Source organism: Micropterus salmoides, unplaced genomic scaffold (genome assembly GCF_014851395.1).
Source record: "Micropterus salmoides isolate LMB-PRFRI ecotype aquatic unplaced genomic scaffold, ASM1485139v1 Ms_hic_scaffold_10, whole genome shotgun sequence".
NCBI lineage: Eukaryota > Metazoa > Chordata > Actinopteri > Centrarchiformes > Centrarchidae > Micropterus > Micropterus salmoides.
Window position 1 is genome coordinate 24167273 of NW_024040041.1, and position 22105 is coordinate 24189377.

General features: G+C 37.6%; 3 protein-coding genes across 6 annotated transcripts; 1 reads left to right on the forward strand and 2 right to left on the reverse strand.

Moving 5' to 3' along the window:
• Positions 1-278: 278 nt before the first annotated feature.
• Positions 279-4978, reverse strand: mrm2 (mitochondrial rRNA methyltransferase 2). The gene is made up of 2 exons (XM_038704155.1): positions 4662-4978; positions 279-3066 (listed from the first exon to the last, which is right to left on the reverse strand). Exons 1-2 carry the CDS (start codon positions 4939-4941, stop codon positions 2636-2638), a joined length of 711 nt encoding a protein of 236 aa, XP_038560083.1. The 5' UTR covers positions 4942-4978; the 3' UTR covers positions 279-2635.
• A 902-nt stretch (positions 4979-5880) lies between these two features.
• Positions 5881-11238, forward strand: nudt1 (nudix (nucleoside diphosphate linked moiety X)-type motif 1). 2 transcript variants are annotated; one of them, XM_038704212.1, is made up of 4 exons: positions 5881-6037; positions 6155-6315; positions 8284-8429; positions 10245-11238. In XM_038704212.1, the coding sequence occupies exons 2-4, from the start codon at positions 6164-6166 to the stop codon at positions 10415-10417; spliced, it is 471 nt and encodes a 156-aa protein (XP_038560140.1). In that variant the 5' UTR covers positions 5881-6037; positions 6155-6163; the 3' UTR covers positions 10418-11238. The 2 variants fall into 2 exon arrangements, with proteins under 2 accessions (XP_038560140.1, XP_038560149.1); XM_038704221.1 differs by having other exon boundaries at positions 5936-6046.
• Positions 11239-11257: 19 nt separating this feature from the next.
• Positions 11258-21859, reverse strand: snx8a (sorting nexin 8a). Of its 3 annotated transcripts, XM_038704091.1 has the most exons (14): positions 21818-21859; positions 21469-21535; positions 20616-20743; positions 19926-20055; positions 18867-19057; positions 18364-18484; positions 17109-17245; positions 16877-16957; positions 16599-16759; positions 16272-16401; positions 16108-16176; positions 15394-15543; positions 12685-12834; positions 11258-12246 (listed from the first exon to the last, which is right to left on the reverse strand). In XM_038704091.1, the coding sequence occupies exons 2-14, from the start codon at positions 21488-21490 to the stop codon at positions 12166-12168; spliced, it is 1551 nt and encodes a 516-aa protein (XP_038560019.1). In that variant the 5' UTR covers positions 21491-21535; positions 21818-21859; the 3' UTR covers positions 11258-12165. The 3 variants fall into 3 exon arrangements, with proteins under 3 accessions (XP_038560019.1, XP_038560027.1, XP_038560036.1); XM_038704099.1 differs by lacking the exon at positions 21818-21859 and having other exon boundaries at positions 21469-21657; XM_038704108.1 differs by lacking the exons at positions 20616-20743; positions 21818-21859 and having other exon boundaries at positions 21469-21528.
• Between the last annotated feature and the right edge of the window lie 246 nt (positions 21860-22105).

Genomic DNA, 22105 nt, shown 5'->3' on the forward strand with positions numbered 1-22105 from the left:
TGTTTAATTTATTCATGTGCGCCATCTCTTCCTTTGCTACCATAAATGCAAATTCAGTCTTGATTAGGCTTCAAATTTTAATTTTGTGGAATGATCAGACTTTAAACATCAATTTAGAAATAATCTGATTTCAATAACAATGATAATCTATCAGTGGCTCAAAGGAGTTCATTTTCATAACAAATTAAGATTTTATGGCTTCGCTCTAAGAAACAGGTAGCCAGCTGGAAAAGGATTTTCTTTTGCTACATGGACAGCATATTACATACAAAAACATATTGACTTCCATAAAGTTCAATGTTTAATTGATTTTAAACAGAAGAACAATACAGATTTATAATCATTTTTTATAATCACCTCTTCTAAACAGTTATCTCCAATCATTATGCACAGCATCCATAATACATGACATCCGCTAACTGTTGCTAATCAGGTTATTTATCTGTTATTAATCTGTGAATTGCAGAGGCATCTCAGTGAGGGGAAAAGTGGAACAAACTATCAGGGAGCCATACATGGGGAGGGCACTGGAAGCCCGGAATTAAAAGTTTGTATTTATCTGCACTTTAAAAAAGGTGAAAAATTACGGAAGTCCTGAGAAGCGAGTGAGAAAAAAATTCTGGTGATCCAGGTGAGATTTAATTTCACAATGCACTCTAAAAACAAGGTACATACGGTATTTTGTGTGTTAGCAGGTTATGTAACACTATTGTCATGTCTTTTAGCAAGAAATGTAATTTAATTTTTCATTTTAACCTGGGGAAAAAAAACATGAATACTTTTAGTCATTTCTAGATAATGGGGTAGTGGTGCACTTCAGCCCCACGACCCTGTACGCAGGATAAGCGGTTGACGATGGATGGATGGATGGATGGATGGATGGTGCACTTCAGCCTCTGGTGGCCTAAATTAGCATTGCAACAACAAACACTTGATCCTGACATCTGTTTTCACAGATGAAATAAAAAGTTACTTAAAAATTTATACTGGCAAAACTTTTTTTTTTCACCTGACAAAACTTGACTCATAAACACAGAAGACAAAACAATTTAGATCAGACCTAGAAAATGGATCACCAGAATTGTTTTTTTGTCACGCTTCCATATTTACCGGTAAGTATTATTAGTAGCTAAATAAATTGGTTTGACAGACTATTCTTTTTATCTAGAACAATGTTTCAGCCTGTTATGGGCCCTCCCCCCTCTACAATCTGCAGATAGTTTAGTCCACTAGCAACAAGTGTTAAACCATGGTAATTGCAGTGGAGTAATTGCTACCTGTCAGGCTACCAAAAGACATTATTAATAACTTATCCTTTCAAAAGACAGATGAACACATCTTGCTAACACCTGTTTTAGAATATTTTAATACCACTATGCAGCTTGAACATAAATACTTAGCAGCTCAGCTTAGCAAAGAAACCAGAAAATATTCTCATTTAAGAAGCTGAAATCAAAGAATTTAGATTTATTTTTCTTACAAATGACCCAAACCAATTAATCGATTATCAAAATAGTTGTCGATGTTTACAGCTATTCAATAAATCGTTGCAGCTTTAGAGTAATATTAGCTTAAAATTGGTACAAAAAGATCATTACTGATTATCTCTAAGACTGCATGTGTTTAGTTGTTCTTCAGTCATTTGCACATGATTATGCTATTCCCATCTCTCTATCTCTTGGCTATAATTACGGCAAAAATGCCCATACATTATAAAAAAGGAAAAGGGTTATTTGTACATGTATGAAGGTATGTATTAAGGAGGGAAGGGAGCCCACTGAGACAGCATCTGCACAGGGCCCATATTTTCATGCTATGGCCATGGTGAATAGAGTCACTGATACAATTATGTACTTAACAATGTCACATTAGCAAGGTCTATATCTGTGAGTTGTTTTTTAATAATATAGCTCTAATAGAAATATCCTTTTATTTCATTACCAGTGGTAATTTAAACTCGGGTCAGACCAGGATCAAAGATTTACCTTCCAAAGTGTTCAGCACAGTGATTTAAAGAAGAATCATAAAATAAAATCTGTCAACTGGGCTGAAAACATGCATGTCTATCCACTGTCGGAGTGCACAGCCCGACAACACTTGCAGCATGCCAAGCTTCAGCATCATCACCACTTCCCATTAGTCATGCTGTATGTGACTCTTATGTATTAGGATTTCCCTTCATAAGCTCTCAATGAGAGAATGATTACATATTTCTACATGGCTGGCAGTGCAAAGTATTAGTATAAGCAGCACTGGTAAATGACTTTCTGCAACAAAGCAAATGCCAAACTGACTGTGTATAACAAACAGTGGGGCAAACAATAACTTGAGAGAAGACACAGTACTGGGCTCTTGGGGAATATCAAACTGATGATTATTTCATAGGTTTACATATTTCTTATTCACTGCTGCTACTGTGTTAAGTTTTCAGGGATAAAAGTCAGCACCAACAGTATGTAATGTATCTGTGCCTATAGCTGTGAGCCTTACTGATGCCCCAACAGTGCCACCTTTTGATCAAAGTTATGAGGTAAGCATCTTCTTCATGTTCACTTATGTGAATCTTCAGAAAACATCTAAATAGAACAAAGTGTTCATTTTAGGATACACATACAAAAATAAAACACAAGTATGATCATTTTACTGGCTTTCTATACATTCTAGCGAAGAAATATCTCTCAGCTGAATCCTTTCTGCTGGCATTTGGCTTTAAAGTCCGAACACTACTGAACACACTTGAGAGTTTCTCCTGGAGTTTATGAGCAAGGATCCCGTCCCAGTATTTACAAACCAGAGAGCCGCCCGGCTGTAAAATCTTTTCAGCCAAGTCTATCAAAGACAAACACATTGTGATGAGTTTCTCATGGTCCATCTCTCGGAAACCGCTGGCATTGGGCGCCATGTCACTCAGGATGACATGAGCCTGGCCGTTGGGGAGCAGTTCCAGCAGCTTGGCATGTGTGGCGGGGTCAGTGACATCATGACTGGACAGGAAATGGGCACCGTCCAGAGGAGGTATGTTCAGCAGATCAATACCAACAACTGTACCATTTGGTAACTCTGGATCTAGGACACAAGAAAACATTTTAGCTGTAATTTACGAGTAGTATATAGTAGTATTTTCTGTGGTATGTGAACGTGTTAATGTTTTACTTCCATCATACTTGACGTAGCACAGGCTGACACAGCAATGTGGTTATGTAACATAAATCCACAGGTGATGAACCGCAGGTATTACCCCAGTCTTGCAGTGCAAAAATAATATAGCATTACCAATTTGGAAAAATACACTGGGTCACTGGAAATAGAATGGTGAGTTTTTTAACTTAAAAGCTCTTTTACGTGCATTTATATATATATATATATATATATATTTAAATATTAGTATATATTAGAATTTTTGTTTGCCCCAAATTATAAATATTTCTGCAACTAAAGTGCTTCAAATGTTCTTATGTGAACTTTGTTATCTTCTAATTAGTCACTAGTTTCCATGAGTTTGAATGAAAATCAACTTGAAAAGACTTTAAAGGTCTTGGTAATGGTAATGGTAATGAAGAGCAGACTTCCAATAACATTACAAAGCAACAATAAAATAAATAATGCCCACATGCTGGTTCTTGATGAATTGCCACAACTAAGCAAGTTACAAGTGTCTGAATGTTGACACAAATCCAGAGTTAGCAGTTACATAAGGAATACAGGATTTCTATTATGTGGACTAAAACAAGCAAGAACACTTGAGAGAATTTAAATGTGTGAGATCTACTACATCATGTTTAAAATGCAGCACGTCGATATGGCTTTCAGAGTTGTTCCCAGCATTTGTATAAAGTTTAGGAGGTTTTACCAACAGTCAACTGTTATGTTTTATAATTACTAAAACTTGACAACTGTTGTACTACAATAATTATTATTGATTGATTAGTTCAGAAACTCCAGCTCTTTCATTGGTCTAATAATGATAACACAATATGGATTTTACAAATAGTCCATTATTTATAACTAACTGCAGGTCCAGCCTTTTTGTTGTAATTTCTATAAAATTTGACATACAGTACCACAATATCACAGCATGTATTACATGATTACATCAGGGATGTCCTTTTTAAAAAAGGAAATGCTATTTAAACTTAAATACTAAGTCAAAAACTTAATAATTGTCAATAATGTTAATGTTACAGTTACAGAGGTCCCCAGTCAATGAATAATTACAGGACAAAGTGATCACTTGATTATCTAATAAAATATGTCAAATAGTTTCTCCAGTATAATGTATTGTTCCTCAGCAGTCAGAAAGATATTTTAAAATATCTTGCTTAATAAAGTCAAAAGCATTGCAATAATTGTGACATTTACAACGACTAACTAATAAATTAAAGTTCATTTTCCAATAAAATATAAAGTAGAACAACTGCTCCAATAAACTTAAGTAAGCAAAAACCCTAATAATTTAAGGAGGGAAGCTGAAATCCACAGCACTTAATACCTACATCTACCGGGGGTGAACAGAATGAACAGAAACACCATAAAGTACGATGGAAAAAAGCACCACAAAATTTAATAGAGTTGAATCACAAACTCTCTGATACAGTCACAAGTTCACAAGCTTCAGCACACTGCGCTGGGTTGTGTCCCTGTTACTATGTCACCTCTCTCACCTGTCCCGGCTGAGTTGACCCTCTGCACTGCCACCTGGCTCCAGGCTCCAGGTGCAGCTCCGCAGTCCACCACGCTGTATCCAGGCTGTAAAAGCCCAAACTTGTCATCTATCTCCAGCAGCTTGAAGGCGCTTCTGCACCGGAAGTTTTGGGCGTGAGAAGCCTTGACATACGGATCTTTGAGCTGCCGCTGCAGCCAGCGCTGCTCGGCGGGAGTTTTACCCTTCAACTTCTTCATTAGACACAACGAGGAGTGCAAAAATCTCCTCTGCGAGAACATTGTTTTGACTGTACAGGGTCATGTGTGGGGTGTAGTAAGCTGCGCGTGCGTGGAAATACAACTCGCCATTGGATAAAGACAAACACTGGGCGTTATACCTATATATGTCCCATTACTACAAAACACTGGCAACAATAGTTCCTACCTGAGATAGTCATGTTTCTTTAAGCTTAATATCACATAAAGATCAAAACTTTTTTAATATGGAAACTGTTATTCATCCCATCCAGACTATTGTAATAAATCCCTTTTCTTCAAGGGCCTACTTTTAAAACACAACTGAGTACTTTTGTACTTCCTTTCAATATCTTTCATGTCAAAAAAGTTCTTTATGATAGATGTTTATCTGTTTCCTTCCTCTTTTGACTGTTTATTGTGCTACTGTAAAGTGAATTTCCTCTCTGAAATGCCGTAAAGTCTGATATTATTAGTTACTTATAATCCATACCGTAAACCTGTTGTGTTTCTGCAATCCTTACCGTAAACCTGTTTATATAGTTTTATATTGTGTATATTTTGGATTTGCCACTTATTGATAATTTTCAATTTCCACTCTTTACTACTTTACAGTACTGTTGCACAACAATTTCCCTCAGGATAAAAGAAAGTCATATCTAATCTTGTTTTATAAGAATCAGAATCGGCTTTACCAAATAGTTTTTACACATACGAGGAATTTGCTTTGGTGACTAGGTTCCAGACATAAACATATATAAATATAAGTATATGGAATAACTATTTATTGTCTTTTATATACAACAATTGCTATGTAAATATCAGTAGTTTTTTAAAATCACATCGTGGGTCAGGTGAGCGGTTTGACTGCTTTGACTACAGTCTTTGGGTTTGACTCATAGGTTTGACTGGGGACACAAAGGTACGTTACAGTGCTGCAGTTTCTAATCGAACATATTTCAAGGTAACACATTCCAACTGATCTTTCAAGCAAATGATGGGACTCGTGAATCCAGTCTGACATTGATCTGACCAATCCGCACTGTTCACACATCAGCGCGTCACGTGATGATGTCTGTCTGAGGTGCTGCACGCGGGAACTGCTTCAATTGTTTTGCATTTGTGGGCAGAAATTTAACAGGTAAGGGTGGTAAGTTCACTGTGCTCATACAGTGCAGCCTTGCTGCTAATGTTGCTTCAGGCAGTATTTACATTGTGTTTAGGCTATGTAACGTGAGATTGCCTCACTTCCTCTCAGACAGGTGAGATGTTCAGCCCTAAGCTGCTTACCCTGGTGCTGGTGGTCCAGCCGGGCAGAGTGCTGCTCGGCATGAAGAAGAGAGGATTTGGGGCTGGAAAGTGGAATGGGTTTGGGGGCAAAGTTCAACCCAGAGAAACCATTGAAGATGGTGCAAGGAGGTAAATTCGTCTTGCCAGTTGTCTCCCTGTTATCCATAAGTGAAATCAGTGTGTTAGTTGTGCTTTTGACAAAGCCTGCATGAAAACAAACCCTAAATGCAGAGACCTCTATGTTTATTCCTCCTTAGGTACATAGGTGTCTTTTAAACTGGAGACACTGGGGACATATCCCCACCACTTTGTAAAAGCATTTGTTAAAAATGTTCTGAAAAATAGCTTGCATCAAGAAATGTAAAATAACAAATGAAAATGCTTTGAGAATGTGTATTCGCAAGAAAACATGCAATTAGAATATAGAAGAAACAACTGTGCATTGTCCAAAAAAAGTAACTTTAGCTAAAAAGAAAACAAGCTACTGATTACTGCATTAAATATTTACATTATATTTTTATATTTTGAATTGTCACCTGCCTCCTGAATTTTGAGTTTACCTTTACATAAATCAAAACATTTCCACCATAAAATGGTGCAATTTTTTTTTCAGAATGCAGGACATATGTACATTTCAGTGTGGAATATTTCTTTAAAATAGTGTTAAAAAATCTTCTCGTCTTGTTCTCGTGAACCCAATATTGTGCACCATCATGTCTTAGTAGCTAAGTGTATCGTCACACCCCTAATCTCAGCCCCTCTGTAACCACCACTTTTCAACACAAAGTGACGCCCTTGCTTATGTACAAAGTTAAAAAAAACAAAGCAGTTCTTGGCTTTCAATTGAAGGCAAGCAGTTCTTGGCTTTCAATTGAAGGCAAAGAAGAAGTTTGACATGAATTAATGGATTTCACAATCCACGTTTCAGCTCCACAATGCATAGGCTATTATAACATCACAGCTTTGAATTTGCATTGCATCATGCCATGCTACATATCGAGACACCTCTAACATTAATAATAACAACATAACACAAGATGGAGCTATGTTTTTGCCTTTAAAATCAACTGTGTTTTTGATTACATTTGTGATGTTGTGTCCAAGTTTTAAGGGGAGGGTAGAAAAAATATTTCCTCATTTAAGATGTGAGTTTACGTAGTGTGTAAGCTTGACATAATAAATGAAAGGTTGAGGTTGGACAATGAATTATCATCAGTCATCAGCAGGAAGTTTGTTCTAAAGCTAAAGGAAGGAAGAAAGCCCTGAAGGCAATGAGACCTTTTCTCAAGCTGTTTTCTCTCAAATATGAAAAAGAGTCCTGCAGTAAAATCCCAAGAGTGTTAGGCTTTTTAAGAAAAACACTCAGGACAGCCTGAAAAGTTGTCAGTATTGGAAGAAGCAACTGACCGATCCTAGTTCTTTGTGTCAGTAAGAATACTGGGATTGCTGTGTTGGCTGTTAGCTTGATGAAACAATCAAACAAAAAGTGTTGTGACACATTTCGACAGAATCCATTAATGTGCATACTTTCTGAACCGTGTGTTGTTCAGCTAAACATAAATTAAAACCGGTCCATGAAGTGAGATTTCTTAGAAACAAGGTTAAAATCTTGTAAGCTATGTTACATCATGGTGTCTTACTATATTTAGCTGTGTGTGAGAAGACGGTCAACAATAATACAGGAATCAATCTGTATCAGAGTAAGTTTGTTAATCAACCTTTAGGGAAGTAGTGTTGGAGGGCAAACACAAGTGAGCGCTGAGAATCAGCTGCAAATGATTGTTCTTGAATACACCATTCTGGTACATTTTTAAAAAACAATCTGCAGTTTTATTTCAGCATTCAAACTCAGACAATGTGGCAATATAATCTTGCAGACTCACAGATCCACTTACAAGATTTTCTGTAGCTCCTAACCACATCTCACTGTCTTAATCAATGAATTTCATTATGGGCCCCACAAATGATGTCTCTGTGTGGGAAACACAGATATAGCTTTACCATCTTTATTTGCTTTTAGTGTCTGTGTGACGTGCACTGAGTTTATTTTTAAAAACACACTTTTATCAAATATTTATTTGATGTTTTCATTTTTAGAGAACTGCAAGAAGAAAGTGGCCTCACAGTGGATGTTCTCGAGAAGATTGGAAATATCAAATTTGAATTTGTTGGAGAAACACAGTTACTCGACGTCCACATTTTCAGAGCCGACGCTTATAATGGAGAACCAACAGAATCAGATGGTATGACTTCCACTGCACCACCCTTAACTGGGAAGAAGTGAAAGCAAGTAGTGGTAATGTGGATAATTATATATAATAATATAATGCGCATCATTTCCCCCCCCGGGGTTTTATGTATATATGAAAATCAGAATCATTTGGAATAACCGTGGAATGGCACAGCTGCAGGCTCAAAAATGTGAGTGATAATAAAGTTAGAGTTTAGACAACTGGAAAAATATCGTTACTATCATCTTTAATGGGAATAACTCATAATATAGCGTTAGTCTTAAAACAATAACTTACAAGTGCTGCTTGTAACCATGATAAAACAATTCCATGTACTTTGGAAGTGAAGAGGAAGTACTATTTTTGTTCTACATAACTCCAAGCAACTGATATTTACACAAAAACCTGCAAAAAATTCCCTTTTCACTTTTGGTTCCCCTTAATCTTGACTTCCTTTTATGTTATCTCAATGATATTCCAGGCTTCATGGCAATTAACGTTTTGCATTTGCATTGAAGCTAGATAATGAGGCCTTTTGAGAACCAAAACAGGTTTTGACTGCAGAACTTGTTAACTTTTTTTCACAGACATGACAGTGAGCATGGAGAGCACATTGGTTAAGGGGTAAAACCTATAAGTCGGTGGTAAAGGTTAAAAGACTGTAAATACACAAAGGAAAGAAGAGGCCCTCAACAGAACAGGAGGAATGCAGAGCCCTGCAGTGATCTGTATTTCCTGAGAATTTAGTCAAGGGCAACTGGGTGAGGTTTAGAGACAAACGGCAAAGTGCAGCTCATGGAGGAGTCAGACATTAGCACTGGACCAAAGAGTCTGGAGGGCGAGAGAGGTCAAACAGCCAAAGGGGTGAAGAGATAAATGGAGGAAAAAGCTTGAATGAAAGTTAGTGCTGCTAACACGGTTTGACAAGATAAGAAGCAACAGCTATGACTTTGGGACTTGTGTGACTTTAAAGTGTAAAGTTTCAGAAGCAGTCTGAGCAAGTAGGAATGTTGGCATTGGCACTCACAGGATAGGTTCCCATGTTTTGAAGTCTGTTTTGAAACAATACTCACGTGCCCGTGTGTACTGTACATTGAAGGAGTAATTGGTCACTATAATGACCCCTCCTCTCCATACTGGCTAAGATATCCCTTCTTAGCCCAACACCAATATAAGAATAAATCCACAGTCGTCATTCTGTGCAACACCAATCTATTTCATTCAATGTTAATATGAGGCATCTTCAGTCTGAGTTAGATAAATAATGAAGTGGAGAATGTTTTCTATTTCGACATGCCTCCTTTTTGTGACCCTGACTGCAGCTCATCAGGGAAATTTCTGTACTAAAATGATTGTAACTTTGTAGTTTCAGATGAACTTTGAAATGAAAAGCATTTTTTGAACAGAATGAAGACGGTGGATTTCTTTCTCTCGTGTTGGGGTCGAACTAAACAAGGATTTCTTCACTGCCAGTGAACAATAAATCTTTCATTGTACATGTAGACCTGTAAACCGGAAACACAACCTGTTAGTGTAACGTTCTTTTTCCTCATAGAGAACAGATAAGATGAAGTGGGAAAGGAGTTTAAATTGTTTTTTATCTGCGCTACATTGATAACTAAATCTGTCAGCTATTTTATCATTTTGCAAGTCCTAAAGCAACATGAATTGATTTAATAATAATTCACGCTATATACTGGACAGTCATATGAAGTGGCACAAAAATAACAGAGATTAGTGATAAACTCTTGTAACACCTCAAGGTAGATGATAAAAATGTGTTTCAGTCTCAGGAGGTCTCTAAGTATTTTCTTGTTTGTTTTCTAGAAATGAGGCCTCAGTGGTTTGAATGTGACCAAATTCCTTTCAGTCAAATGTGGGCTGATGACGTCCTGTGGTTTCCCCTGATGTTCCAGAAGAAGAAATTTGTTGGATACTTCAAGTTTCAGGGTGATGATGTGATCCTCAGCCACAAACTGGAGGAAGTGGAAGAACTGTGAGACAACCCTCCACCATTAGTACTGCTTTTCTGAGGATATTCACGAAAAGCACCATCCTTCCAAAGTTCTTCTTTAAATGCGGAAGATATCCAACCGTTTAGTGTTTGTTGTTCAGTTTCATTTGTGGGATGAAAAAGGCAAGTCTCTGAGGAATTAACAGAATCACATTTTCTTTTTATTTAAGAAACAGTTGAATATAATCTTTTTTTCTAAACACACATTATTTATATATATATATATATATATATATATATAAAGAAAATAAGCAGCAATACACTGAAAGAAGTATCCATTTTGTCATTTTATTTTTCAGCATAACTAATTTAACACACTTAAGCAAGGATTTCTTTAATAAAATATTTACAATATCTACAGTAATTATTTTACTGGGTTTTATATTCTGTGCAAGTTAACTTGATTCCTGATATGCACAGTATAACAGTTTCTTCATAAAATAGATTTTTTGTTATATATATATGCTGATTTGCAGATTTCATTTCACAGTCACTTCGGTGTATTTGAGATTAGTTGGAGACGGTCTGTGAGTCTGACAGTCTGCCAAATTGTCCCTTTCAGCTTTATGTTTTGATATACTGTATGTGTAAAGACACAAATGTGCATCGTTGTTTTCATGCCAAATATCAAGTGTAATAGTATAATGATGGGGAATTCAACAAGATCCAGATCATGTTTACCCTGTTAAATATGTGTAGATTATAATGTCTGCGACTGTGAAATATAGTCTTCATCTATAAAGTGATATTACCCCAAATTTTCCAGCGCAATTAAAGAAATAAATGGTGGTGATAATTAAATTAAAACATTTGAACTGTAAAGGAATCATGTTACACGATTTATTGCACCGCTGTGATATAGTGAATGTATAGCACATATCTTTGGTAATAACTCAATAGATTATAGTGTTATGTTCACATTATGCCACTTGTGCCAGAGGTCTTTATCAACACATGTCAAATATCTGCCCTTCATAGTATTGTACACTTAAGTGTAGGCCTTTCAAAATAGCTTATAAAACAAAACTGGGAGTCCTGCAAACAGCTTACGCACAGAAAGCAAATATGTTGCCCTACATAAAAGTAAACACTATAGCAGTAAAAGATATAGCACAAGTGTCTATAAAAAATGTAAAGTGTGCTGCTACATATTCTTATAAACTAAAATGTATCAAAATACATTGGTCTAACTTTATTCAGTAATTAAAACCAAAAACCTTCATGACTGGAGATTTAAAATGATCCCATCCTTCAATAAAGTAAAACTTTTCTGTCCCTCACAATTTTTCTCAACTATCTTAGCGTATAAACTTCTTGCAAGGTAAAGTTATAAACAGGTGCTTTAGGAAATGAGTTGGAATGTATGAATATACTGTCATCCCTCACGTCTGACTGGTCCCTTGTAAAATAATATTTAGAGGATTTTCCTTCCTTGATTTGGAAATGGACATTAGTTCCTCATCGAGCAGAGCATGAAATAACAGATTTATGAGCCCACAGTCTTTTCCAGTTATATGGTTGATGATCAAACCCAAAATAAGTCGAGACGTTGAGAATCCATTTACTTTAAAAAAATACTCTTATTGAATGGAAACATATTGTGTAATTAACTTTGTAGAAGGAAAAAAAGCTGTGCATTCTACATTTTTCCATAGGTCACAGAGCAAGTTATTTTCCAGTTTGTGATCCTCCCCATGGCTGTGTTTCTGTCCCTCCACCTCGCGTAGTTAGGTTTCAGATGGGGGGTTTCAATCCGTTCCCACCACCAAAGAGACATCCAAGCTTTGGCTGGAGTTCATTCCATACCTCTCCCATCTGGAAAGAAAGCAAAAAGTCACTTTTCTTTACCTACATTTCATAATCATCATACTACTGCTTAGTGGTTTGCAGGTAATCATTGTCGGTAAACATCCATGTAAAATTATCATCAAGTACTTTGAGATCAACAGAAACCTTCTCAAGACTAAGTTCAAACAGAGGCATCTAATCAAAAAAAATACACTGTATACAGTGTGCTTTATTGGACTTTAAAATAAGCAAAGGTATATGGGAGATTCACTTGTTCATGTGAAATGTAAGCCCACTCAAATCTTGGAATATTATGCTTATCCTTCCAGTGATACCATCCATCATTATAGTTCTTTCGTTGGACTTTAGGAGCCAATTTAAAGCTGATCTGACCCTCTTGAAGGGTCACTGTGTCCACGCAGAGAAGGGTCTGTAGAAAAATGACTTCCACACAAGTCGCCTCACCTCTCTGTGTCCTTGGACCTGGGAGTTAACAAAAGCCCCGAGAATGTGCGATGTGATTGGAAGGTAGATGAAGATAAGCTGTGTCTCTTGATAAAGGCAGAACAGGGAGAAGTAGTTGCGCAGCTCCATGGTTTGAATGGCGTTTTCTTGCTGTTAACAGAGTAATAAAAAAAGACTAGTTGTGATATTGTCTCCACTTATCAAATGATGATAGTAATCAGTAAATGGGGAAATTTTCCACCAATGATAGCAGAGATGGCCAACAAAGCTCTGCTCAAATTACCAAAACAGGGATTCAGGGATTCCCATAAGTCATTTCATTACATTTTAATTGGCTATAATAATAATAATAATAATAATAATAATAATAATAAACTTTATTTGCATACAAGAAATGCAGTCCAAATTACTTCACATAAAATAAAAAGACATAAAAACAGGGATCGAAGTCCATAATTAATGTAAAGTAAGATGGAGGATATTAGTAAAAATAAGATAGAAATGAGGAATGCATAACATGAGGTTGAAAATAAAACTCACTGAATAATAAAAAAAGTTATGAGTGCTTATAATGCAGAAAATCAAGTACAATACAGCATTTTATAACAAGTGCAACAGTGCAAATGTGTGAAGCAAAGTGCAAAAAGAGGCTTATGCCTGTATCATTAAAATCATAGCTAAGTAAAAGTAAAGGGATATGTTTTTAGCTTTTTTTTTTTTTTTTTTTTTTTTTAAATGGCTGGCTTCCCTGATGTCCATAGGTAGGGTGTTACATAGCGTTGGGGCATAAGTAACAAAAGCTGCATCCGCAATTGTCTTTTCACTGTTTCTGGGAAGCTCCAATAAACCGACCGCAGATCTCTTTTTGTTTTAGGGCCAACTAGTAGGATTTCAGTTTTGTCTGTTTGTTTACTTTACGAAATTATCGCTTGCCAAAAGACAGGTAGTAACGCAGTTTATAACTGCAACATCATTTGGTTCAGCAGAGACTTACAGTTGCGTGTCATTCGCCTAACTCAGGAAACATACAATGTGCTCTCAGCAAGTGGCAGCATGTATAGTAAGAATAATAATGGACCAAGACAGCTCCCTTGTGCAACCCCAAAACACATGTCATGTTTCCAGGACTGACATAAACCTTTCTCCCTTTGTATGTTTTGAACCAGTTTAACACAGTCGAAAGACCAACCAACTTTTCAAGGCAGTTGATTAAGATATCATGGTCAATCATGTCAAACGCTGCACTTTGGTCTAAGAGGACAAGAACTGAGACCTTATTTTCATGAGAGTTTAGTTTGAGGTTGTTGATTACATTAGTAAGAATATTTTCAGTGCTGTGGTATATTCTAAAGCCTGTTTGAAATTCCTCCAGTATATTATTTTCTTTTCCATCAAGGAATCTCTTTTGAACTAAAAACTCCCTTTTAGTCTTTGTTATTATTAGGCTGGCATCAAAAAACACTCAGTGATGGTCAGAAATCAACATCATCAATATTTAACCTTGTTGTTATTACTAAGTCCAGAATGTAACTATGCTGCTGTGTGGCTTCATTTACATGTTGGGTAAGTTCAAAGCTGCCCAGTAAATTCACAAGGTGCATAGCTTTGGAGTCATTGTTTTTGTTGAATATTCGGGAATCCATTCAGGATTAATCGATCATATCCAGTGATACCAAGTGAGATCAGCTGGTGGCCGGTACAATGTAATGATGAGCACTGATAAGTGTACTTTGAGCTCAAAAGCAAGATATTCAAATATATATATATATATATATATATATATATATATATATATTCGAACATAAAAGGTCTCATTAATGTGTCGTATTAAGAGCATATTGAGCTGGGGAACCTAGAAATGCTCATAACAGTCACTGGACCTACATCAAGTCTCCTTAACTCAGTAATTTGTTTCTGACTGCTCTGAGGTCTAAATCAGCTTTTATTTGATACATTTCCCATTAAAAACAAAATGCTTTCTGACATATGGCAATAGTGTTTGTTGACACCCTGTATGCTAATGTAATAATGTAAACACCTATAAACCATAAAACCACCACCCTAAAAAGTGTTGAAGTTATTACCACATACGTCAAACACAGACAAACCACAGACTAAGAGGAACTACTGTCACAAGATGAAAACCAACAGTATGCGGTAATTTTTGACTCGGCTTTGTACCAACATTTAAAATGGTGATTTGGTTCATTCAAAGTGAACGCTCTTATTCATGGAGTTATATAATTGTTTCTGCCCCCCTACATCGAACATTTGAATAGAATTAGATTGAAAGAAAATCGAGGGTACACACTGCGCCAGGAAATGCGCTGAGGCATTAGAAGCACTTGTGCTCAAAAATGTGAAATGGTGTTAATTCAACAGAAAGAGATTTTGAGTTATTGGTTTAATTCCTCAAAATTGGAAAATATGAACTGATGTGAGCATTTTTGGTACAAACCATTAACAATAAAACTTCCCACGTCACTTACTTATACCCAATGGATGTCGTTTAATCATTTATAGTATGCACATATGAGGGTATCAAGTAGAATGCTGAACTAGAGTATTGGCTAATGGTTAAAAGATTTAGCCTGAGTTTAAGGGGATTTTATTATACACAGTCCAATTTAGCATTTCTAAAACAGTGTGCTATCAATCAGGAAGCATCTAAACGGCATAAAAATTAGGAAACTGAAAGAGTGTGACTACCTGAACAATTCGTGATTCCAGCTGCTCCACAGATGCCTGCTCTTTGGGCTGCACTGTGGCGCTCATCATCTGCCTCTTCATCATGCCATACTTGTGCAGAGCCCTCTGGTGCTCGTGGAGCACACCCTTCTCATGCCGCTCACAGAGATCCTAGAGAAACACATAAAGCTCTTCACATTTGCATCAAAATGGCATGGTAATATACAGAACAGTATTGCACAACAGCCAACAATGAGAATTATTTGCACAAATTATGAAATTACCATAAATATTACAGTTAATAGATTTAGTAGAGGCTACGGAAACTTTATCTGGCCACTTTATCTGCCCACCAGTCTCTTTGTTTCATCTCCGCAACCCACTCACAACAAAGAACTAAATTTCCAAGTGAGAAAGACTGGCTGGGTCTGTAAAAATAGGGTGCATTATTGTTCAAATTTATCATTACATAATATCCTTCCTAAGTTACTAACTGAACTTGGATTTACTATCCAGCTCCTTGTTGTGTCTCTCCATTAGAAACAGGAGAGTTTTTTTATTACCTTCATGGATAAAAACAGTTTTGCAGTGCTTCATAAAGTGAGCATTATTGGCCTAGAATGTGAAACATGTAAACATCAAAACAAATTCACCTGTCATGAAAGGTTGAGGACCCCTGGAGGTGGGCTCAAGTTAAATGAGCATGGCAAAAATCAAAAAGTGAAACTGACTCACTCTGTACGACTGCAGCAAATCCAGGAAAAGATTTAGTTTTTCCACAACATCGTCCTCTTCCCGTCTGCCCTGAGGACATTAGCAAAACAACATTTATTACCCAGTGCCAGTTTTGGACAAGCATGGCAGAGCAGATGGTGGAGATGAAAGACTAAGGGCTGTACCTGCTGAGCCGCTTTGTCGGATAGCACAGCAAACTCCACAGACAGACTCTTCAGAGACTGACGCAGGGTCCCCCAGGTGCTTTGTGAAGAGGCCAAGGAGGGAAGAGACGAAGCATCTGAGCCCAGCGTACTGACAAAAACAGCGTTATTACAGGGACATAATGTAACATTGTGGTGTCTAAGCTGCCAAACTCATTTCAAGCTAACAGCCATGAAGAGACACAACAACACAGAGGATTTGGAATCTTATTAACATTTGTTTTCTCAGTCCTAAACCTCTGGTTACTAGTGGAAGACTTTAACTTTATACCCGTAATAATGAAATACCTGAGCTCTCTGCCAAACATGAGAAGATCAGTTGCATTCTCCTTTGAGCGCTCCGCCATTTTCTCAGCTCTGTCCCGCAGCTTGTGGAAGCTGTTGTGAATATTTCTAATCAGCTCTCTGCTCGTCGAGAACTGAGACTGAATGTCAGGGGGGAGATATTCCTACAAAACAGACCCAATAAAGCTCTTAGAAATGTTATATACAATTGTTAATTGCTCATTTTTAACTGTTTGGATGAAAGCATGACAGGACTTTTCCATTGAACATATGTGACAAACCTTTGCAAGGGTTGCAATTCTGTTTGTCATGAACTCATCGCCCGTTTTCTTGTAAGTGTCACGCAGCTTAGTCTGAACATCCTGTTTAGGAAGAGGAGTGAGTGGGAAAAAAAGACACTGAGTAGCAGGAACAGAATGCATTTCACTGTCAGTCATCACCATGATTGTAATGCTTATTGTACAACGGTCCTGGCCACAGAACAAGGCATCAAGATACAGGAACACTACATACGGAGCCACTGAAGGTGAGGAAGGTCTTGACCAGCTCGTCCTCTGAGAAGAAGGGATGCCGTGCCACCAAGTTAATGAATCTGCCAAGAGCACGTCTCCTCCCCTCAATGAACTCACGCTCAGACACGGAGGTCAGGACTGTGGACAGATACCAGAGAAAACAGAGAATCATTTAAGTAGGAAAGAAGTGCACCAGGAAAATACGTTAAGCGGTTTGACCTGGTGTGTTAACGCTGGCAGAGATGGAGCTATAAACTCTAGAACAGATTGACAGATGTCAGTATAAACTGATGTGAAACTCATGTTTAAAGGTCAATTTATGTGATGTACTGTGTACCTTTCATATAAATAGAGACATCAAAAGGAGAACCAATTTTACACATCAAAGTCTGTTTATGGGTCTTGAGGAGCACTTCTGCATATGTGAAAAGAAGCTGCAGAAAGCCTTTTGTGGCTCCAGAGGGAGCTTCACGAAGTCTGAGAAATGCTCACTTGAGTCAGCGTCAGTTAGCCCTGAAAACTACAAGTTTGAAAAGGAAAATAATCTGGGGGTGTGCAGTTTGAAAGAAGTGAGGTTACCAGAACTCTGCAGCCACTCCTCATTGCTGCCTGAGGTTACCAGATCAAGGCTTGATTAGCAGCTACATTCGACAATGTTACAGAAGTGCAAACCTGTCGCAGTTTACAGCATGTAACTGGACTGTTTTCAGATTCTTACTGATATCCTGAAAGCCTCTGTCCTGATTATTAATCATATCTACACACAGAAGTAGATCTTGAGCTACACGTATCAGTAGGATGAGAGGATGGTGGATTTACATGCGTGGTATTATTATTCTGCACTTGATGAAGATCTGTAATTGAGAAATTGCCTAAGCAAGTGTTTTGCAAGGAGTCCTCAGTGTGTGTGTGTTGACATAATTATCATTCCAAAGCTACAATAAGTCATTGTGAACTGAAACAGGCTCATTTTACACATCGCTAGTTTCTTTGTTTCTTCCAGGCAATAACACTGATGAATGGCAATGACTGTGTCTGAAACAATCAACTTGTCAATCAACAGTTTGTGTTAACATTGAACATTTATTCTTTATCAACCAAAAAACAGCTATCAGACCCCCCTGGATATTTATAGCTGACCTTGCAGTAAATCTCAACAATGCTCTAAAAACTATACAATGACTCTAAGTTGGGGGAAATGCAGAAACAAAGAAATACAATGCTAACTGTGTAGATGTCAGCGTTCAGTAACATACCTCCCTTTAACATCCTTTTAGGCGGCAGTGCCGGCACCACTCTGTAGGCAAATCTCTGAAGCAAAACCTCATGGAAGACATCAAAATCACTATAGCGCCGGTACACTGATATCTTATAACGCTAAAAGAAAATAAACAAAGCAAAGAAAGAAAATAATCAGAAAATGGGTAAGTGCATGCAAATTTTGTTGCATGGCTGATAATGAAAGGATTGAAATCAGTACTTTTCTTCATGTAGACAGCAAATGTTTACACAACAAAAAAACACTGACACATAGTAAATGATACAGCAGTCAGTACAGGCACGCTGTTACGACAACCCAATTAAATGCACTTAAACTGAGAAATGAGAAGTTAAATGAGAAGACAAGATTCATCTCCAGTATCATCAAAGTAAGGGTTAAAGCAAACATGAAGACTACTGCAAATTCTGAGCTTTTCTTGCGGTTTAGGTTATTCTAAGACAATCATTTACATGCAGTAGGATTTATGGGATCCCTTACCTGGCTGGTGACCTGGTACTCCACATGTTTGAGGAACAAGCCCTTCTTCTCAGGTATGAGCTCCACCTGGACTATGTCTCTGGCCAGCAGTTTGTCCAGCGTCTGGGACACCGTCAGTACGTCCTCCTGAGCTGGCTGCATCCTCAGTGCACTCAAGTCCCTCGGCTCCCCGAGCTGAGGTTTTGGTAACTCTGTCAAGCACACAACCAGCACCAACTTCTAATATTTGTTTTTTATGATTACAAAGATAAATCTAGAATTGGATGGATTTCCTAACTGTGAGGAATGCTGGTGTTAAAATCACGTTTTCAACAGATTACTGTGCCTCGCTCTATTTGTCTCTAGTTAGCACAGTATTGTGTATGGTGGCCATGTGAACTGTTATTCATCCCTTCCTGTACATTCCAAGAAGGTCATGAATTGAATGCAATGTACTGCAACAAATGCAGAAAACTTGCACATCTGAGGAAGTGGCATGCAGCTTGCTGCCATACTGGCCACACCTGAAATAACAGAGAGAGCCTTAAATAATACACAGAAGTATGGGAATGGATCTGACTCCAGCATAATGGCTACCTCTATGAAAACCATAAAACTCTCCCTATCATCTTCCAACTTTGGGTCTAGTGAAAGAATGCAACACTTACATGGCTAAGGCTTCTCTACCAAAATAAAATAAAACAAATGAAGCTGCATTAGGTCAGAATGCTAGCGTTTCTTCTGATGTGGAAAAAACAAAAAGTATGTAGTAGTTATATTTTTGTAAAAATACATTATATAAATATTCCCCAAATATCCCTTTGATACTATTATGATATTATGCAGTACATCTAATTGAAAAATATAGGTGGGTGTATTCCTGTCACCGAGAACTTCTATTGGGAATGAAACCTTGAGTCTATGTGAGCCGATAAAAGAATAGCGTTTGCCCTGTGTAGATGAAATGTCTTAATAGAGGAGGGATGGCTGAGGTTTTCCTTGGACACACAGAGGAATTACGAAGCTACTCATTAAGAATAACTTTTACTGCCCTGCTGTCACTGTGAAACTGTCACCTACCTTGTATGCAGTTCTCCAAGAGTTTGGGGCTTGGTTGCTTTCCTTGCTGCGCAAGAGCAATCAAAGCGAGCGCTTTATAGACTGACAACTTGCTCAGGAATCCATCTGTGGAGTCAACATGCTCAGCAATCTGAAAAAGGACAAAGACAATATAACCTGAAGGTCACTGTTTTTCAGTCTAAGATCTAAATTCAACTGTGGTTTGCATTCCTCTGTGAAAAAAAGTGCTCACTAGACACTAAAGCAATGATATGCTGAAAGGTCGGGAAAAGGGAAACTCTACTGGATCATGGGCTGCCTCTAAAATATCCCAGACTTTACACTCAGAGCACTTTCTAACAAGATGTGTTGTGCCATTACATCTCAGCATTAAAAGAACCAGATCTCTCAGACTGCAAATTGTATAAAGCCCATTTCTTTAAGTCTGCTTGCCTACACAAAGCTAGTAACAACTTCCTGTTGATAAGACATTACACCTATGTCTGTCTTTTCAGAATAAATACTTGTGCACAGATATCAGCAGGCAGGTAAAAGACAAGAAGCAGAAAGTGATACTCGTGAAAATGTTATTTACTGTTGAATATGGTGCATTCTGCCTCTGTATTGTTACAAACTATCACATCTTTTTAAAAACTGTCCATAAACAGCGATCTGGATGATTGGCCCCACAGTAAAGAGTGAACCGCTCACCTGGCCTAAGACCGCCTTGGAGAGATCAGTCCTTTGGAGCAGCCGTTGAAAAACTTCAACCTGCACTCGCTCATCTGTCCTAGAGCAGATGGCCTCATATACTTCCCTGTAATAGGCAGGAACTGAGCCTAAAATGGAACATCACCTATAGCTTCACAAACAGCACACCACATATTTTATCAACAGCACACAACTAATGAAAAATGGCTTTAGGACTTTACTTTAGTGGTACTCAATGCTGAGTGATGGTCTTATCACCTTTTATAGGTTTCATTTATTTCCCATCATATGACTTTATCATCCCAAAACAGACTGTACAGTTTTTGCTCTGATCATTTTAAGGTATCTAAAAACTGCCAACTAACGTTACCTTGGCGAGTATGTACATAGTAAATCTTATCAGAGCTTCACACTAGTGAGTGATAGATAAAATAAAGACATGAAACGTCGTGTAAATTCAATATATGACTGCTGCTAGCACTGCAATGCACAACTGACCGTTTTTCACGTGGCAGGAAAAAGCCTCAAAACTTTTATGAGCTTTTGCACCTCAACTATCATTACATCGGGTCTCAAGAGAACATTAACAGGTGGAGCAAAACAAGATCAACCAGTCGTGAAGGGTTTTGAGGTAGCGCAACTTCATTCAGAGATCTTCATGTACCCAAAAGTTCACATTGGTTAATTAGTTCACATCGCGACTTCACCAAGCAGAAATGTCCAAATTTAAAAACATCGAGTACAATCTATTTCACTGGCTTGACACTGCAACACCGAACAAAACAGCAAAGTTCTTAGAAAATTATACGTCAACACTGTGTTAAGAAGACTATAAGAAGTTTTCGTACAGTACCTTCAGTGATCTCTCCTGCCATGGCTCAGACTGTCATGTGAGCACAAGAGCACCTCCATGTGATTTCCTGCAGGAAAGAAAAAACAAGTAATTTATTTCTTAAAGTTGTAGTGAGGGCTGGTTGAAGTCCAAGTCTGGAGGAGAGCAGTAGGCCCTCAAATTGACACATGCATGCACTGGTAGCTAATGAGTGCGTCATATCTTGCTGTAATCTAAATTTCTTAACTTTGGAAGGTGTTAAGAAGCGCTTGTACTCATCCAAGCAACCCCTTTCTCACAATCAGCGACTTTGATAAAGCAGTGAGTCTAACTTACATGTCAGCAGCTAATCTGGGAAATTAAGTCTTACTTAGAGCTGTGTATTTCCTTGTTTCATTTGTGCAAGTAAATTTGGTTTTATTTACTGTTCCTCATTCTTCTCACTTGGCATATCGAAGCGGTGCCTTCAAGTACTTCAGCTTCTCTGATTATACAAACGTCAATAACCGCCCGATATTTAAATGCCATGATCAGACTATTTGCGGATTCGGTGGGCAAAAACGGGTATTTAAATTTACCTTTTAAGGTTTGCTTTTCACTTCACTTTCACCATTTTGCTTTTTCATCTCATATCTCAGAAATCCCCACTTTCTTAGAT